This window comes from Chelonia mydas, chromosome 22 (assembly GCF_015237465.2).
Source record: "Chelonia mydas isolate rCheMyd1 chromosome 22, rCheMyd1.pri.v2, whole genome shotgun sequence".
Classification (NCBI taxonomy): Eukaryota; Metazoa; Chordata; order Testudines; family Cheloniidae; genus Chelonia; species Chelonia mydas.
In genome coordinates this window covers 17,751,135-17,770,105 of record NC_051262.2, presented here as the reverse complement: position 1 = coordinate 17,770,105, position 18,971 = coordinate 17,751,135, and the positions used below count along the sequence as shown (strand labels likewise).

General features: G+C 52.6%; 1 protein-coding gene across 2 annotated transcripts in view; it reads left to right on the top strand.

Moving 5' to 3' along the window:
- DSCAML1 (DS cell adhesion molecule like 1) overlaps positions 1 to 18,971 on the top strand; it is a 353,599-nt gene that overhangs the window by 324,120 nt on the left and 10,508 nt on the right. For both annotated transcript variants that reach the window (XM_043534224.1, XM_037882497.2), the window contains 7 exons: positions 2,746 to 2,934; positions 4,500 to 4,787; positions 8,114 to 8,269; positions 10,106 to 10,136; positions 14,155 to 14,273; positions 15,121 to 15,273; positions 17,362 to 17,556. In XM_043534224.1, coding sequence (XP_043390159.1) covers positions 2,746 to 2,934; positions 4,500 to 4,787; positions 8,114 to 8,269; positions 10,106 to 10,136; positions 14,155 to 14,273; positions 15,121 to 15,273; positions 17,362 to 17,556 — 1,131 coding nt within the window. The remainder of the gene's footprint in view (positions 1 to 2,745; positions 2,935 to 4,499; positions 4,788 to 8,113; positions 8,270 to 10,105; positions 10,137 to 14,154; positions 14,274 to 15,120; positions 15,274 to 17,361; positions 17,557 to 18,971) is intronic.

Below are 18,971 nucleotides of genomic sequence, written 5' to 3'. Positions count from 1 at the left end.
GAAGTTCCCTGCCTCCTTTTGGTCGGGGGCCCTCCACGCCCCAAGTCTCTCACTGGGTTGTGGGGGACCCACTTGCAACGTGGCAGCCCTGGCGTGGTTCAGCTCACAGGACACGTGGGAGCAGACCACATTTTCATATTGGTTTTGGACCCTGGAAAGGCCCAAAGCTCTAGTGTCGTTCCAGACCATGGATCAGGCCCCATCTCCCCACCTCCAGTCCCCACAGCTGTGCTGGAACTGGGTCCTGCACCATGACGGGAACTGCAGGGTGGAGGGGGCGTGTGTGTGTGTTCAACATTCCTAGTTTGCCACAGTCCCACTGGGCCAGAGCTGGGCGGCTGGAGAACTGTGACTGTGACAGGCTGCAGAGTCCACGACCTGTATATTCCAGTGCAGGCTTTGGCCCCATGCCTTTTAATCCGGAAACTCCCTTCTCCTGCCTTTTCCCCAGTATCCTGCTCAGACAGCTGTGGGGTCAGTAGCTTTCTCCCCACAAACTGATCCGGATGGCAGATGCCCCAACACACCCGCATGTCTGTGGAGGGATTTGGTGCTGGCTGAGAGGTGGATTTTCCTGCCCACAGACTCTGTAGCTGCCAAGCGAGCCAGCTTCAAACCCCGGCACTAATATCAATAATAAAGGGGGGGAAATCTCCCCCCTCGTTCCAGCTCCATTTTAATACTCTAAGAAAAGAGGGCTCCATTTCCATCCCCATTCATATGTATGAAATTAGGCAGGAAGACATGTTTAATGTGCTCGGAGGCAGAGCTGGATTTGAATTGTAAATCAGGGCTCCTTCCAGGGCTGGCCCGGAGGGGGGTAGGAGAGGCTGTGGAGTGCAGTATTCTGGGGTTAGTCTGCGGGGTCACGCTCCCCCCTAGCGCTGCATGGCTGCTGGTTTGGCAAAGGCGGGGCAGTGGCGGGGCAGTGGCTAACACCGGAATGATTTTATTTGGGATGAGAAACTGCGAGTTGGTGGCTGAGAGCTCCCCTCGGAGGGTGCCTCGGGGGGCGGTGTGCAAGGGGTCTGGCAAGGTCCCAGCTGGGATCCGGCCCCACTGAAAACCCCCTTGCAATCAGCACGGACTGGCCGAGGACAGTCACAGAGATGGCGCTCCCCACTCTGCCCTCGAGACGGGCACCTTGGCAGGGCCGGCAGCAGAATCTGGCAGAGGCCTTTGCCTTCCACCGCTGTCATTTCAGAGCTTCCTGCTGGGGATTTAATGAACCCCTCTCCCCCGGGATGGGTCTGGAGATCCGTGGCCGGGGGGAGCCATTAGCGCAGTCCCTCCCCCCACACACACTGGTGGGGCGGAGCAGTACCCAGTCTGCAGCCGTGCTGGTGCCCTCGGCTGCCCAGGCTGGTCAGCTTTTAGTATTATGCAGGTGGGCCCTTATGCATGGCTGGTGTTGAGCCGCTTTGATCTGGGTTCCTGCTGTGTATCAGGCTCCCACTGCTAGCAGCCCCATGCAATCCCAGGGCTGTGTCACTCTGCATTGGGGGGAGGCGAAGGGGGAGCTGCGGGAATTGTTCTCCTCTGCATTCGTTATAGATGCATAAAGATTATTTTCCCCCTGCCTTTTTGGAGTCTGTTCATCTGGCTGCTTCAGCTCCTGGAACTGCAGAGTACCACCTGGCGGCAGGGGTGGGTTGCACTTTACAATTGTCTGCTCTGAGCCCAAACCAAGGAGTAGGGAGCTTGTAGGATCGGTCTACCCTGTAAAGTAAGCCCTCTGCAGCAGAACTCAAGTTAGCAGACCTTGGGTTTGTTAACCTAGGGCTTGAGTGTCTACACTCATTTGTAACCCCAGGCTAGGAATTGTTGAACCCTGGGTCCCAATGTGGGATTCCAGGATCTGCACTGAATTATGCAGGCCCAAGTCCAACCACCCATATCCCAGACTTCCTAGCGCCCTTCCAGAATGTGGCCACTCTATCCCTTTGTTCGTGGTGCAATGTGGGAAAACTTGACTGTCCACAAAACTTGGCCATCCAGAGGACACAGAAAGTCACCCTGTGGGATTCTTTTGGTGGATTCCCAGAACACGAGTCATGGGGAGGCTGCATCTACACTGCAAAGCAATAAGGCTTGAACCCAGGGTCTCGGCTTGACTCAGGCTTTGACCCTCCGTCCCTGTGGGGTCCTGGGGTCTGGGTTAGCGTGATTTGTGTGTAGATGGAAGCGGGGTTAGGCTCGAGCCTGAGTTGAAACTGCCGTGTAGACATACCCTTAGTCAAAAACAGTGGGCTAGGGCTCTGGACTTGTGGGTTCTCTGCAGGACTCTGCCGCTGACTGGCTGTGCAATATTGGGCAAGTAACTTAGATCCAGATTTTCCTGTGAATCTGGAGCACGTGCAGCATGCAAACCTGAACCATACACCCGCTGGCAGTGCCTGGGCAGGCTGGGTAACTGCACGTTAAAGTGGCTAACCTTGTACTTTGCACAGGCAATTAATGCAACACCTTCCACAGTGTTACCTAAAGACGCTGCAAATCTGGCTCCTCAGCCAGCCCTGCCTCAGTGTATCCATCTGTACAATGGGGCTGAGAGTCACCTACCTTCAGACGGGCGGCATTGAGGCCTGCTTGATTGGATGCACAGATTCAGAGCACAGTAGACCTGCACAGCCAGGGCTTCTTTGACCAGCCCTTCCCCCTTGGAGAGGAGGTTGTGCTCTGTCCCCTTCTCCCCAGCTGCCTCTAGAGCTTGAGTGCTAACAGCCCCTGCCCCCTCCCCCACAGGCTTTGTGCTGCAGTACTCGGTGGACAACAGCGAGGAGTGGAAGGACGTGTTCATCAGCTCCACCGAACGCTCGTTCAAGCTGGACGGCCTCAAGTGCGGCACGTGGTACAAGGTGAAGCTGGCAGCTAAGAACAGCGTGGGGGCCGGCCGGATCAGTGAGATCATCGAGGCCAAGACGCACGGCAGAGGTAAACCGGCAGGGGCCGGCCAGCCCCTCGGAATTTGTCTGTGCGTCTTGGGCCACCTGCGCTGGTTCCCCTCTTTAGTGCATTCATTAGCTCCTGGGGAGGGAGGGGCTGGGGCGGGGAGGAAGTAGACTGCCCCTCATTCAGCACAGCACTATGGGCTGCTGCTGGAGGCAGAATACAGGACGCAGGGCTTGACAAGCTGGTTCTAGCTTGTCACTAGGGAAAGGCGGAGGGCTTCCCTTTTGCTTCTGTCCTGGACGATGTTCTTCCAGAGCTGCTGGCCATTCCCAGGGCATCCTGCACCAGCTGGTACCCTGGCACGCACTCACCAGGGCCTCCCCCAGCCCAGCGAGGAAAGGTCCTGAGGCAACTTGCTCTGCACTGTTCCGTGCCACTGCCCAGCCCCTAGCACGGCCAGGGGCCTCACAAGCCCGGTGCAGAGATTCACCCGCTGCATTTCTTTTCCCTTTCAGATTTTCCATTTGACCTACCCATTGTGGGGTCAGGTGTTGATGCTTTAACCCCTCCCCATCCTCCTGTCACACTGCCACGCACCCTGCCTTCTCCCCCAGTTTGCTCCAGTGCAGTTTGCTGAGCTGCAGTTTTGGGAACACCATGAGGAGTGACAGCAGCATGATCCTGGGGGGGTGTGCATGGTGCTAAGCCCATGGTTAGGTGTCCAGAGAGGGTCCAGTAAGGCCAGCGCTGCCTTCTTGCAAGGATCAAGCAAGGTAGACTGGTGGGCAGAGCAGGAGAAGCAGGAAAATTCCTGCCCTCGTCCGTTGTTGCTGGGTCATTTGGTTTTGTAAGGTTGCTGCAGGGGCCACCAATTGACTCCTCTGTGCGACCGTCTGTCCTTTTCTTTGCTGAAATGAGAAACTCCGAGGAGGTGTTTAGAATTGTATTCTGTAATGTGTGGTGCAAGGTGCAGGAGGTCAGTTTATTGGCCTCACATCCTTGACGAGAGTCCTGTCAAAAGTTGGCCCTGGCCTTATATGTACGAGCTTATTTCCGGCTGTGACCGACGGTAAAAGAACTCCACTGCCCTCAGTCGTCTTTCGCTAAGATGCTGTCGCAGCTGGCTGTGACCAGAAGTAGAATTGTTTCCCCTCGCTGCCCGGACAGTGACCTCAGCAGTCGTGTATTACGGAGACCCGGGCTCTGCTCCTCCAGTTCACTTACCAAACCCTATTTCCAGCAGCCCAGCCATAAAACCCCGGCAGGAGGGAAGCTGAGCAGCAAGGCCTCTGCTGGGCAATGCGGTGGGAGGGGCCCTTTGCTGCTTCTCACTTGCTGGGCATTTACCAGCCTCTGGACAGGCGGCTTTGTGCTTGGGAGCTCCGTCACCAGCTCCGCTTTGCAGCACGAAATGTGGCTGCCGGGCAGTCGCTGGGTCGGAGGGGATTGAGCGCCCTGAGTGTCGCTGGCAGGATGGGGACGGGGTAAGAGCCAGCTCCCATTGACGGCTGGGCTGAGTGAGTGGAGGCCATGTGGGGGGCAGATGGGAAGCTTGTCCTGTAAGAGCTGCCCCCTCCCAGGCCCTCATGCCATGTCCTTTTCCACAGAGCCCTCCTTCAGCAAGGACCAGCACCTCTTCACCCACCTTAATTCTACGCACGCCAGGCTGAACCTGCAGGGCTGGAGCAGCGGGGGCTGCCCCATCGTGGCCATTGTCCTGGAGTACCGGCCCAAGGGCAACTGGGTCTGGCAGAGCCTCAAGACCAACAACTCCAACGAGGTCTTCCTGACGGAGCTGCGCGAGGCCACCTGGTACGAGCTCCGGATGAAGGCCTGCAACAGCGCCGGCTGCGGTAACGAGACCACCCAGTTCGCCACGCTGGACTACGACGGCAGTAAGAGCTGACCCAGCATGGGGCAGGGGCTGGCCGTGGGGCACAGGGGGCCGGGGGATGTGGGGCGGGTTAGGCGGCTGGGGTGGGCCAGCCATAGGATTCCTGCGCCAGCGTCGGGTTGCATGGTGCGCCAGTGGTGTGCGTTAAGGGGTGTCTCTCGTGCTCAGCATTTTGCTCCTGCCTGTGGCCCTGCTGAGCCACTCAGCTGAATGCCCGGCAGCTGCAGCACCCAAAACTCGCTGCTTCTGAAGTGCTCCCCACCCCACCTTCCTCACTTCCTAGCCAGGCCCTCCATGCAGCTGCCCCTCGCCGTCCTCTGCCCACAGCTCCCCGCAGCCGGGATCACGTGGGGCTCTGGCGCCTGGCCCAGAGCTGGGAGGGGAGCACGAGCAGTGAGATTTGCCTAAAGTGGGTGAGAGAGACAAGCTGCACAGAGCTCTTCTTCAGGCCTCTGTGTAGCTCGCCAGCTCGTCTCTCTCTCCAGCAGAAGCTGGTCCAGTAAAAGACAGACAGACACACAGACACCGGTCTTTCTACTATCCTGGGAGTGACACGGCTACCAGCACACTCTGAACTAGATTAGGCTGATGGGGAGAGGAGTACAGGAGAAAGCCAGCTCTCCAAACCACCGAGAGCGTATGCTGGAGACTCCCTGCTAAGTGTCTTCCTAGCTCACCACAGGCCTGTCCTAGCCAGAGACTTCTCCAGGTCTTTCTCCTGCCTTATTACTTCATACACGTTAGCGCTGGCTCCTGGCTATCCCAGCTCAGGGGTCAGGTTTTAAACACACCCACAGCCTGATCATTTGTGACCCAGCGCCATCTCTGCAGAGTCTGTGCCGGCTGGGGTCTGACCATGCACGGCCGTGCTGCAGCAGCCATTCCTCCTCTCCCATCCAGGGCCTAGGCTCCTCCCTCCTGGAAGGGTGGATTTAATGAGCAGCGTGCTGTCCTTTCTCCACGGGCACCTCTACGCTGTCGCTGCGAGCCTGCGTCTGGCCCAGGTAGACAGACAGGCGGTTGCTGTGTTTGAAATAGCATGTGAAAAATAGCAGTGTGGCCATGTCGATGCAGGCGAGCCATCCCAGTGCAATCCTGCCTGACCCCGGGGCGCAGACACAGGCAGCTCCCCTGCTGTTTTCACAGCATTAGCTCGAGCACAGCGAGCGTCTGTCTGCCTCCCCGTGTGCTGTGTAGACATACCCCATCACCCCTTCAGTCCTTGGCATCCCTGCGCAGGCTGTCTGCAGTCAGGGCCGGCTGCAGTGGTCTTGGTTTTGCGATGCAGACACCCGGGAACTGGACGGATACCCCAGCTCTTCTCATGCCTCCTCCCTTATTGTCCAAAGAACATTGAGAAATGTCCCAGTAATTGCTACTGGAGAACCAGCTATCATCCCTGCTGCTCCCCCGCTTTGGTTCCTGTCCTCCCCTGCCTCCCCCACTCCCTGCAAAGATTGCAGGAGTCAGTATCACTATCTGTGTTGTACACATGGGGAAACTGAGGCACAGAGCAGGGGTCTAACTTGCACAGTGAGGGAGTCAGTAGCAAGACCAGGAAATGAACCCTGGAGTTCTGGCTTCTAGTCCCTTGCTGTAACCATTAGACGCTTGGCCCCTTAGTATTCAGCCTGCGGGGGGTTCTAGCCATAAAACAAACCCCTCTAAAGTCACATCTGCTTTGTTTCTTCACCTTCCACAAGGGCAGCTCAGGTGGCAGGTGGGTTTCTTCCAATTGTACAAAGGCCAGAGATCTGTGCTGGCCCCTTCCTGAGCAGCCCCCGAGCCAGGCAGGGCCAGCTGTCAGCAGGGAGTGTGGGGCCAGAGTCGTGGTAGGGCTGGTGTGTTCTTATGACAGATGCTTCTACTCAGAGCCTGGTCACGTGTTCATTATCCAGGGAGACTGCAAGTGCCTCGTTTTTATCAGTGGACTGAGAGGGAGGTGGAGATGACACAGGGCAGGTGTGCCCGTTACCTACTGAATACTAAAGGAGGACTTGTGGCACCTTAGAGACTAACAAATTTATTTGAGCATAAGCTTTCGTGAGCTACAGCTCACCTCATCGGATGCATTCAGTGGAAAATACGGTGGGGAGATTTATATACATAGAGAACATGAAACAATGGGTGTTACCATACACGCTGTAACCAGAGGGATCACTTAAGGTGAGCTATTACCAGCAGGAGAGCCGGGGGGGGGGGGGGGGGGACCTTTTGTAGTGATAATCAAGGTGGGCCATTTCCAGCAGTTGACAAGAACGTCTGAGGAATACTGTTTGCCCTGCCCCGCCCCCACTCCCCCTTCTGCAAAGGCCACACCACCCAGCAGGGAAATGAGATTTGCATGCAATCTTCTCAGGGGAGCAACAATGCATCCCAGTGGCCTCACATCCCCACCCTCCACGCGCTGGTTAGGTTACCAGGTAGGTAACCAGGGTCAGTGGCTGTGGCGGTGACTCCGTGCCAGATAAACTCTGTGGTGGGTCAGATCAGAGCGCTTCACAGCACGTGGCTGTGCATTAGGAACGTGAATCCTGGCAGGGGAGGAGGTGGCTGGGGCCAGGATACCTCTTAGCTGCCATTTGCGGGACTTGCAGTTGCACATGCTCTCATGTATCATGCGTGTGCTTAGCGTGGGTTCCCATGACCGACGGTAAGAAGGATTGGGTGAATCTCTGTAGCTTGGATGGGGTGAGCCCCCAACAGCCCAGCTCTGAGGGTAGGTCTGTGCTGCAGCTGGAGGAGAGGCACCCAGCGCGGTAGGTTCACCTGCCAAAGCTTGAATCTGGCTACAGTGGCTAAAAACAGGAGCGAAGATGCAACAGCACGGGCTGCTAAGCTGAGTGCGCACCCAGGTCTGTACAGCCATGCTGGGGTCCAGGCCATCCCTGTCGGTGGCCGTGCTAGCTCGATGAACGCTAGTGTGGGTACGCTGCCATGAGCTGTGTCACGCCTCCCACTGCAGTGCAGATGCCGGGTGAGTCTGCACAAGTGAGCCAGAAACACCCTCATCTAAACACACTTACCGCCAGCCTCGGCTGCAGGTACCATGAGGCCAGCTTGTCTCTTGGGTTCCCAGGCTGGCTGGAAGCAGCGAGAGAGCGAGCGCGCGCATTTATCTGGGTGTACCAGACCTCTCCCCCTGCCCCCACCCCGACATCCCTCTGGAGCCGCTTTGCAGTTGGGAGGAAGCTGTTGTCTGCAGCCCTCCCCTGTCAGCCGGGCCTGGCCTGGGCTCGGCTCAGGTTCCCGAGCTGAGGTCTGACATGGGTGTGTTGTCTTACTGCCTCGTGTGTGTGTGTGTGTGTGTGTGTGGCTCTGTCCTAGGTACCATACCCCCAATCAAATCTGCTCAGGGGGAGGGGGATGACGTGAAGAAGCTTTTCACCATTGCCTGCCCTGTGATCCTGGCTACGCTCGGGGTGGCCCTGCTCTTCATCATCCGCAAGAAGAGGAAGGAGAAGCGTCTGAAGAGATTGAGAGGTGAGGTGTGAGCCTGGCCTCCTGTGGGGTGGTGGGTTTAACTTCACCTGCCATAGAGGAAAACTGCAGCCACCCCAGACTTAGATGCACAGGCTAAATACCAGCTGGTCAGGAGGCTGCGTATTGATTGCACTGGGCCGGGCAGGGAGATTCAGGCTTGCAGCTGGAAAGCATGTTGGGAACCTGTGAGTTACACCATCCTGAAAAGACTGGTTCCTCCTCCGGGTTAATTTAACGCTGCTCAGGCCAGCAACTAACGGAGGGTGCCCCACTGTCTAGAAACGATAGAACAAGAGTCACGCGGTCCGATTCCCAAGGGGCAAGCAAATTCTGACAGACAGCTTCTGTACTGTGAATGGGGGGAAGGAACATTCAGCAGCAGGATCTCCATGAGACGCAGGCTCTGCTCCCTTCCCCGAGGGACTGAACCCAGGCAAGCATTCATAGGAAGTGATCGGGAAGTTCCTTTTTTATTCAGTTAAATATGTAGGTTGAGGTCTTTCTGTGTGACTCGTGATTCTGGGGCCCTCGCTGCAGACACCACGAAGAGGCGTCGTTCTCAGAAGGGGTGCTCAGCGCTTTTGGGAGACCCCTCCCAGATCACTAGTCACTGTGGACTATCTTGGCCATCATTTCTGTTACTGTCGTGCATCCCGCGCCCCACTGCGCTACGCACTGAACAGACATAGAATGAGAGTCTGCCCTGAAGCGAGTAGCAGAGCCCTAGCAGGTCGGGAGGAAGGGATCTAGGCAGAGTGAACAAGGTAGGCTCACGAAGCATCATGGTAGTTGCATGAGCTTTGTTGCTATTTTGGGTGGGTTTGTTGGGAGGTGATTAGTTTACACTAACGAGCGTTAGAGGTCTCGCTGCAGTTTTCCTGGAAGGCAGTCCTTGCAGTTCTTTAACTGCAACCGTCAAAGGTGGTGTATGCCATTAAACACCTTTGGGCTTTAGAGGGTTTGACCAACTGTGTTCCCAACTGGTCTTTGTAACTTACATCTGCACCTCAGCATATGGCAGGGCAGGAGAGGGAGTTGGGGGAGCTATCTCCCCACAAAGTCCAGCCTGCACTTTCACATCTTTGGGCAGGTTTCCCTGTCTCTTTCCCTACCCAGTCCCCAAAGCATAGACAGATGCTTAATGAAACAGAAAACTTTGACGGGGGGTTCAGTTAACATGGATTAAACACGTTGCAACAGTTAATAGGAGACCACAGATTCCTAGCGGCAATCACTAAGTATGGGCAACAGTCCTGCACAGGCAGGGGAGATGGTATCTGACAGCTGCTGAATCTGTAAGCTGCTCTGCCATGACGGTGCTGTGTCTGGGAGAAGTAGGCAGACAAAGTGCCCCCATGAGTTTTTGCATCTCTCAATTCTGTGCTCATCCATTTCAGTGTAGATCTTAGTTTAGATCCTGGAGGCTTTCTTGGGCGTTGGACTGTATTGCTCTTTAAGCATGTGCTGAACAAGGCTGAATTTTGGATGGGTGGGTGAGGCCAAGAGCTTCATTGACTGGAAGGATTTTTTTTTTTTAATAGAAAACTAGTTTGCTCAGGTACTTAAAAAATAACTGTGCCTATGATAGTAATTGGATATAGTTTGATGGCAGGGTAGTGTGATTGTGCACACCTTACACTACAGTTAATGTTGACCATGTCTGTGTGCATGTCATGTGCCCTCCCGCCTAGCACATCACACAGAAGGCTGTTCTAGAAACTTGCCTGCTTGCAGAGACACGCTCCAGCCCATGCATCAGTCTGCAGTGGGGAACAGAATCTATCTTCCGTCCTTTTCGTGTGTCTCTCACAAACATCTCTCTCTTTTGTATTGCAGATGCAAAGAGCTTGGCAGAAATGCTAATAAGGTGGGTGAGCAGCGCCTTGTTTCCCAGTGTAAGAACCAGTCTCGCTTGCTGGTGTAGGTCACAGAATCATAGAATAGAATCATAGAATATCAGGGTTGGAAGGGACCTCGGGAGATCATCTAGTCCAACCCCCTGCTCAAAGCAGGACCCGATCCCCAACTAAATCACCCCCGCCAGGGCTTTGTCAAGCCGGACCTTACAAACTTCTAAGGAAAGAGATTCCACCACCTCCCTAGGTAACGCATTCCAGTGTTTTACCACCCTGCTAGTGAAAAAGTTTTTCCTAATATCCAACCTAAACCTCCCCCACTGCAACTTGAGACCATTACTCCTTGTTCTGTCATCTGCTACCATGGAGAACAGTCTAGAGCCATCCTCTTTGGAACCCCCTTTCAGGTAGTTGAAAGCAGCTATCAAATCCCCCCTCGTTCTTCTCTTCCGCAGACTAAACAATCCCAGTTCCCTCAGCCTCTCCTCATAAGTCATGTGTTCCAGACCCGTAATCATTTTCGTTGCCCTTTGCTGGACTCTCTCCAATTTATCCACATCCTTCTTGTAGTGCGGGGCCCAAAACTGGACACAGGACTCCAGATGAGGCCTCACCAATGTCGAATAGAGGGGAATGATCGTGTCCCTCCATCTGCTGGCAATGCCCCTACTTACACATCCCAAAATGCCATTGGCCTTCTTCTTGGCAACAAGGGCACCCTGTTAACTCATATCCAGCTTCTCGTCCACTGTCACCCCTAGGTCCTTTTCTGCAGAACTGCTGCCGAGCCATTCGGTCCCTAGTCTGTAGCGGTGCATGGGATTCTTCCGTCCTAAGTGCAGGACTCTGCACTTGTCCTTGTTGAACCTCATCAGATTTCTTTTGGCCCAATCCTCTAATTTGTCTAGGGCCCTCTGTATCCTATCCCTACCCTCCAGCGTATCTACCTCTCCTCCCAGTTTAGTGTCATCTGCAAACTTGCTGAGGGTGCAGTCCACACCATCCTCCAGATCATTTATGAAGATATTGAACAAAACCGGCCCCAGAACCGACCCTTGGGGCACTCCGCTCGATACTGGCTGCCAACTAGACATGGAGCCATTGATCGCTACCCGTTGAGCCCGACAATCTAGCCCAACTTTCTATCTACCTTATAGTCCATTCATCGAGCCCATACTTCTTTAACTTGCTTGCAAGAATACTATGGGAGACCATGTCAAAAGCTTTGCTAAAGTCAAGGAACAACACGTCCACCGCTTTCCCCTCATCCACAGAGCCAGTTATCTCGTCATAGAAGGCAATTAGATTAGTCAGGCATGACCTACCCTTGGTGAATCCATGCTGACTGTTCCTGATCACTTTCCTCTCCTCTAAGTGCTCCAGAATTGATTCTTTGAGGACAAGCTCCATGATTTTTCCAGGGACTGAGGTGAGGCTGACTGGCCTGTAGTTCCCAGGATCCTCCTCCTTCCCTTTTTTAAAGATGGGCACTACATTAGCCTTTTTCCAGTCGTCCGGGACTTCCCCCAATCGCCATGAGTTTTCAAAGATAACGGCCAATGGCTCCACAATCACATCCGCCAACTCCTTTAGCACTCTCGGATGCAGCACATCCGGCCCCATGGGCTAGTGCTCATCCAGCTTTTCTAAATAGTCCCGAACCACTTCTTTCTCCACAGAGGGCTGGTCACCTCCTCCCCGTGCTGTGCTGCCCAGTGCAGTAGTCTGGGAGCTGACCTTGTTCGTGAAGACAGAGGCAAAAAAAGCATTGCGTACATTAGCTTTTTCCACATCCTCTGTCACTAGGTTGCCTCCCTCATTCAGTAAGGGGCCCACGCTTCCCTTGACTTTCTTCTTGTTGCTAACACACCTGAAGAAACCCTTCTTGTTACTCTTAACATCTCTTGCTAGCTGCACCTCCAGGTGTGATTTGGCCTTCCTGATTTCACTCCTGCATTCCCGAGCAATATTTTTATACTCTTCCCTGGTCATTTGTCCAATCTTCCGCTCCTTGTAAGCTTCTTTTTTGTGTTTAAGATCAGCAAGGATTTCACTGTTAAGCCAAGCCGGTCGCCTGCCATATTGACTATTCTTTCTACACATCGGGATGGTTTGTCCCTGTAACCGCAATAAGGATTCTTTCAAATACAGCCAGCTCTCCTGAACTCCTTTCCCCCTCATGCTATTCTCCCAGGGGATCCTGCCCATCAGTTCCCTGAGGCAGTCAAAGTCTGCTTTTCTGAAGTCCAGGGTCTGTATTCGGCTGCTCTCCTTTCTTCCCTGTGTCAGGATCCTGAACTCTACCATCTCATGGTCACTGCCTCCCAGGTTCCCATCCACTTCTTCCCAGTTTGTGAGCAGCAGGTCAAGAAGAGCTCTGCCCCTAGTTGGTTCCTCCAGCACTTGCACCAGGAAATTGTCCCCTACACTTCCCAAAAATTTCCTGGATTGTCTGTGCACCGCTGTATTGCTCTCCCAGCAGATAACAGGGGCATTGAAGTCTCCCATGAGAACCAGGGCCCGTGATCTAGTAACTTCTGTGAGTTGCTAGAAGAAAGCCTCGTCCACCTCATCCCCCTGGTCCGGTGGTCTATAGCAGACTCCCACCACGACATCACCCTTGTTGCTCACGCTTCTAAACTTAATCCAGAGACTCTCAGGTTTTTCTGCAGTTTCATACCGGAGCTCTGAGCAGTCAAACTGCTCCCTTACATACAATGCAACTCCCCCACCTTTTCTGCCCTGCCTGTCCTTCTGGAACAGTTTATATCCATCCATGACAGTACTCCAGTAATGTGAGTTATCCCACCAAGTCTCTGTTATTCCAATCACATCATAATTCCTTGACTGTGCCAGGACTTCCAGTTCTCCCTGCTTCTTTCCCAGGCTTCTTGCATTTGTGTATAGGCACTTGAGATAACTTGCTTTTTGTCTTGCTTTCTTAGTATGAGGCAGAAGCCCTCCCCTCTCGTGCTCTCCTGCTCGTGCTTCCTCCCGGTATCCCACTTCCCCACTTATCTCAGGGTTTTGGTCTCCTTCCCCCGGTGAACCTAGTTTAAAGCCCTCCTCACTAGGTTACCCAGCCTGCTTGCGAAGATGCTCTTCCCTCTCTTCGTTAGGTGGAGCCCGTCTCTGCCTAGCACTCCTCTTTCTTGGAACACCATCCCATGCTCAAAGAATCCAAAGCCTTCTCTCTGACATCACCTGCGTAGCCATTTGTTGACGTCCACGATTCGACAGTCTCTACCCAGGCCCTTTCCTTCCAAGGTCATGGTACCAGAGTGCACCCTCGGCATGTGTCTATATATGCTGCAGTCACACCTCCCACTTGCAGTGTAGACAGACCCACAGCGCTCAGGGGGTGTCACTTCCAAGCTTCCCTTTCTAATGCTGCTTGAAAGTGGGTGTAGCCAGTGGCTGTTCTCAAAGCTACTGCTGGCCCCCCTATTCTGACAGCAGATGAATGTTGCGTGAGAAATGGCCCTGTGGCGCTCTGCACCAGACGGGGGTGTTTGAATCCCTCACTGGGATTCTGGGATCATACCCAGCATTGACCCTGCGGGTGGGAGGCTGCCCTGAAGAAGAGAGGATAGACGTGGTGCCCTGACGGGCGCCAAGGCCCAGCGCTGTGTGCAGGCTGCGGCTGCTTGACTCGCCTCACGGTCCTGCCTGCTCGTTTGGGGTAGTGCGTGCACACAGCGCTGCAGGGATTGGATCCCTGTCATAATGGAGCACAGCAAAGACGCCATTTTACCCACTAATTTGGGACTTTGTAACACTGAATATCTCCCTGTGACGGCAGCAGGTCTGGTGCGTCGCTTTCTGCTTGACTTTCAAAGCATGGCAGAGCGATTTCCAATACGTGGCAAGCATTAGGATGTGATGGGGTGACGACTTGTTCTTCAACCAGAGCCCTTTTGTTTCTCCCTCCCCCCCAGCAGGAAATAAGGGGTCATAGACCTGGTCGGTGGTAAGGCGTCAGTGAAGCGGAGACTCTGCTGTATTCATTGGCTTCTCTTTTCTCTGCAGCAAGAATAACCGGAGCTTTGACACACCAGTGAAAGGGCCCCCCCAGGGTCCCCGGCTGCATATCGATATTCCTCGTGTCCAGCTGCTCATTGAGGATAAGGAGGGCATCAAGCAGCTGGGTGAGTGGGGCTCTTGCCTCAGATCTAATGGCACTCGGCCTTATTCCAGTTTAAAGGATTGCTGAGCAAACCCTCCTCCCCCGCCCCCGTCCCTGCTGAGACCACGGCTGCACCTTACCCATAGCCCCACAGGCTCCTGGCTGGGCCCAGTTGGAGTGTTGCATGCTGGGACACAATCCTGCTTATACACCAGAGATGAGGGCAGCTGCAGCAAGCGCTGTGGGATGGGACAGGTATGGCCATACTTTGAGGGAACCCACAGAAGGGCCCTAGGGGAAGAGAATCTTCCCCCTGCCACACTTCTGGCCAGGGAAATACTATTCTCAGGTAGATATCTGCCTGCCCTGGCTTCTGAGTGCCAGCTCCCCATGCCAAGAGCCCATCTTGGCCAGGGCATGTAGTTTCCCTTAAGACTGGAGGGTCTTCCCGCCCCCATCTTTCTCCCCCTCGCATTTATTCCATCCATTGTCAGCCAAGTTGCCAATATCGCTTGGGATCATTCTCACATTCCAGTTCTGGGGGGAACTGGGTTGGAAGCTGAGAGTCCCCTGTGCCCTGCCCCGCTTTCATACCCGGGAAGGAAGAAGTGCCATTTCCCTGGCCCTGCGTGCTGCACCCGTACCGCACAGGAGGAGCTGTGTGAAGCCCCAGCTTTTTTGTGTGTGTTGAGCCTGACATGGGTGGAGGAGAGTGAGGGAGATCCCCCAAGCAGCGAAGCCAGAGATCGGTCAGGCAAGGAGCTACTGTCAAGTGGGTCAGGGCAGCATGGGCTGGTGATGCTGGTGACTTGCAACAGATGCTTCGGTGGAGCTGTCTGAACTCAGTCCCCAAACTCTTCTCCTTGCAGGGGATGATAAAGCTACAATACCAGTGACAGACACAGAGTTCAGCCAAGCTGTGAATCCCCAGAGCTTCTGCACTGGGGTATCCTTGCATCATCCAGCTCTGATACAGAACACCGGACCCTTGATTGACATGTCTGACATTCGACCCGGTACCAGTAAGTACTCGAGGCTGTGTGGCAGATCCCTTTCCTCAAGAGGCAGAGAGAGGCAACTGATGCAGGCTGTTTGCTGGCTGAGTGCCCCAGCCATCAAGCTGAGTGGTGTAACCAACTTGGGTGGAGTTAGGCCGCTTCTGAGCATGCCTACCAGGGCCATGCCTAGGTGCCCTGGCTTTGAGAATCCTGCTGGGGCTCAGGCATGAGAGAGAGGGGCAGCAATTGATGTGCTCACATTCACCTAGAGAACTATTTGAGCACAAACTTAGGTGCCACGTGAGTTTAGGCACCTACAGGTTTGGGCCATCGCAGTGGTGCCTAAAAGTGGGACTTGGGCACCTCAGTCGCTGTGTGGCTTTGTGTGCTCATCATTGCACCCCAGAGTTCTGTGCATGGGGCCCCATACTGAGCACTCATTCTCAGTTCAAGCTCCAGCTAAAGCGGTGCTGAGGTTCCCGAGGTAGGTTGCCTTATTGTCGGAATAATAGGGAGACTCTATACCCCCAAATTGTACCCCAGACTCTGTTCTGTGTCTTCATCAGGCATCGCAAGCCAAATGGGCTGTGTTTTGTTTGCATTTTAGAGCACTTTAATTTTAAACCAGTCAGATGGTAGGAGAGGAAGCGAATTGTACCTCAGGAGCCCCTTCGCCATCACCCCAAACTTGCACCATGCATGGGACCCGTGGCCGCCTACTAGCATACACAACACATGGTCTGTGAACTTTAAAAGAAAATGTGCAAAGCGCTCCAAACAAAAATGCTCCTGCAGCCTGTGTCCCTCCCAGGTGGCTGTTGGCAGTTGTTCTCTTCCTCTGCATAGAGGAAGCATAGCTGCATAGAATGAAAGTGAAAATCTAATACTGCTTGGATTACTGGGCGTTGGAGCTTTGGGTGGGTCACATCAGGGGAGGCCACGGTGATATGTTCTATGTGAATATGGCTCATTTTCCTGCCAAAGAAAAGTGATTTCTTCCCATCCCAAGAACAAGTGTGAAATACCAGCTGGGGTGTGTGTCGGTAACCTAACTGCACCCTGTCATTGAGAAGCCTGGTGCTGTCACCTGCTCCAGAAGCCACCCTCCCCGTTGTGCAGTGTGGCTGGGAGAGCACCTGTACAACAAATGCTGCATGTGACTGAGACAGGGACGAGCGCCTTGAGCAAACATCAGACAGATTCTATGGGGGAGTGAAAATGTTTCAACTATTTGCAAATTACTGGCACTCCATCTAGCTCAAAGGGGTGTTACGTTAGACATTCAGTAGCTCATAGTTACATGTAGGGATTACATAAGAGTACATGGTTATATTTTGTTATGCACACAAGACCTTCTGCTAAGAGTTATGACCGTTATGTAAATAGCGTACATGGATTAGTGATAAGTAAGGCTAAAGCATACATGGTACCACTGTAATTATCTTCTTCTTATGTCTCCAGCTGAGCAGATAACCCCGACAATGTATGCTTTATAATGAGGAGGCAGGGACTCTAAATATCTGTATAACTTTGTAAAAACAGACAGTTTCTCAAATCAGTTCATTCTACAAATAATGACAAATATTTTGATGTTTGTACCATGTATCCAGGTGACTACAGACTCTTGCTCTAATGGAAGACAAAAAAGCACATCTCATATCACCTGGAGTGAAGTGTTTTCCAAAGTACTAGTCTGAGTACTTGGTTGCATTATCAATTGCATTTGGAAGCTTTCTGCCAATTTTCCACCAGTTATGGCTCTTTTTCTGATTTTTTCAGATTGGATGCCCGATGAGAACGTTTAAACATCCATGCTGGTGATGACCACTACATATGTGCCAGCCATCAACCTTTTCTAGCTGATGAGTTAGTTACCCCTTAGTGCCCCATATGGGTCAGGGCTGGTAACGACAGGCACAAGCGTCTGTCGGTGGACAGATGTCTAGCAATGTACACAGACAGACATCTGTGTTTGCCTGTGTCTAGCTGTAGACACACATGCCCACCTGTAGAGTGGCGGGTCCCAGGAAGGCTCTGTGTTTGTTTGCCTCATGAGAGCACATCTTTCTCAGAGAACAAACCTGACCGTGTTGTGTAACTTTTGTGCTTCAGACCCAGTTTCCCGGAAGAGCGTGAAATCTGCACACAGCACCCGGAACAGGTACTCCAGCCAATGGACTCTCACCAAATGCCAGGCATCTACTCCTGCACGTACTCTTACATCTGACTGGAGGACTGTGGGATCCCAGCATGGAATTACGGTCACAGAGAGTGACAGCTACAGTGCCAGTTTATCTCAGGACACGGGTGAGTCAGCAGGATGGGGAATGCAGTGGTGGTAGTGATCATCACTGCCCAAGGGAAAGGCCAGGCAGCTGGCACACCTAGGGGAGTAAGAGGAAAAACCAGAGGCTCAGCTACCCACTTACTCACTCCTGGGAGCAGCTTCTGCCTCAGCCACCCTCTACCACGTCTCCAGCAGGAAACAGCCCAGGGTATCTCCATGCCATTTTCTTCAGAGTCCAGGCCGAGCATACTCTGCAGTGGGGTGGATTTGATTTAAATCCCTAATCAGGAAGACTTGATTTAATCATGGATTTCTACATAAAAGTGCTTTCTTGTTCTAACCTGAATCCATGTTCTTCAGAGATCGATGTAGGTTTCATTTTTAGAAGATACACACTGTAAAGTGATTTATTTTGAAAACTGTTCAGATGAGTTTTACAGCTATCTATCTCAGAAAATGAATGATTGATTGGTTATTTCATTTACCAAAGGTAACTGAAGCAGTTCACGTCCGAATGACTTCAGAAAGATCTATCTCCCGTTCAATCGGTTAATCATTAATATTTGGAGGGTTTTCTTGCCATGCTGTATGAGGAGGAGAACATCAGCAACATCAGACATTTAAATTTATTTATTTATTTAACGAAAACAACAATGATACGTATTGTGGATTTGTTTGACAGCAAACAACCAACCATATAATAATGTAGCAAAACAAGCATATAGTTAATTGACATTAAAGAAAGCCAGAAAATTAACTAACACACACTCCAGATTTTTAAACCGACTGTCAGGCAGGTCAACATGAGAAACTTAAGATATTGGCTTCTGCAGCTAACTAACTTGGTCATCTTCACCTTCATTTTCCTGTTTGTTCATAATCTGACAAAGGAAAACCAGCTTTCCTGTTTGTTTTTTTGGGTCCCAAACGAAGAAACTATTCTTTCTACACTGGCAGAAGAAGCTACTGCTGTTAAGTGAGATGATCACTTCCTTCCACAGTCTCTGAATCCAAGTGCTTACATGACTTCCACCAGTTCACTGGTGTGACTTTCTGTAAAACCTCAGCAGCAAACATATTTTTTGAATGGTTCACGCTTAGCTCTGAAGTTTATTATAGTTGGCATTATTGGAGGGCTGATTGCTGGATGTCCATGTCATAGCCAACTCCTCCTCCTCAGTGGTTTGGGTTTGACTGTGGTACTGAGTATTGAAACTATTAGCAAGAAAAGGAGCTGGAGATTGTGTTTGTCCCATTTGGTTTTTTAATGCTTGAAATTTAACTGTGTCATTTCATATTTCTCTTTTTAAGATCTCACTCAGTTCCTTCCAAATTAAAACAGGTATTTATTTAATTCCCCTGCATTTTGTTCAAGGCTACAGAAATAGCTCCAGGGAACTCAGCGTGTGCCACATTTCTCTGACGCCCACTGTTG